The sequence below is a fragment of the Musa acuminata genome, chromosome BXJ3-5, assembly GCF_036884655.1.
Source record: "Musa acuminata AAA Group cultivar baxijiao chromosome BXJ3-5, Cavendish_Baxijiao_AAA, whole genome shotgun sequence".
NCBI classification, from domain to species: Eukaryota; Viridiplantae; Streptophyta; class Magnoliopsida; order Zingiberales; family Musaceae; genus Musa; species Musa acuminata.
This window is the reverse complement of record NC_088353.1, coordinates 43,506,413-43,507,015: the sequence shown is the minus strand read 5'-3', so window position 1 is coordinate 43,507,015 and position 603 is coordinate 43,506,413. Positions and strand designations below refer to the sequence as shown.

The 603-nt window shown below is 54.9% G+C and overlaps 1 protein-coding gene across 1 annotated transcript; it reads right to left on the bottom strand.

Annotated features, from left to right (window-relative positions):
- On the bottom strand, positions 1-348 carry LOC135638455 (rapid alkalinization factor-like). Its single transcript, XM_065151565.1, has one exon. The coding sequence runs from the start codon at positions 346-348 to the stop codon at positions 1-3; it is 348 nt and encodes a 115-aa protein (XP_065007637.1).
- Between the last annotated feature and the right edge of the window lie 255 nt (positions 349-603).

The following is a 603-nucleotide window of genomic DNA, read 5'->3' as shown; positions in this document are numbered from 1 at the left end:
TCAACTCCGGCACTGGGTGATGGCGGAGCAGCTACGGGAGTACGGATTGGACTGAGCTCCGGGCTGGCAGTTGTAGTAGGAGGCGCCGGGTTGGGAGCAGGGGGTGGTGTCGGCCCTGAGGGCGCCGTAGCTGATGTAACTGGAGGTGGCAAGGACGCGGCGGCTCACCACGGCTCCCAGGTCGAGCTCCTCGTCCCCGAGGCACTCCGCGATGGTGCCGCGGCACCCCGCCAGGGAAGGGGTCCAGCCAAGGGGGGGCTGCTTCCCAGATCCGCCGGCTGCGGCCGCGGTGGACAGGAGGAGTAGGACGGCGAGCAAAAGCGGGGAGCTTTGCACTGGTATCGCCATTTGTTGCTCGGTAGAGGCAGTGCAGCAGTGTAATATGTATGTATATGTATAGCTGAGATCAAATGTTAGCTGGTGCAGCAAGAAAAGAAGAAACTTGAGCTATATTTATATAGTGATTTGGTGAGATATATTCTAAAAGGAGTTGTTCATAATGATGCCTACAGAGGTGTTCTTGTTTGGCTGAGTCCAAGTAACAAGTGAATCAGAATGCAATGCTCATGAAATTTTGTCAATTGTAGTTGGTGTTGAATTTGG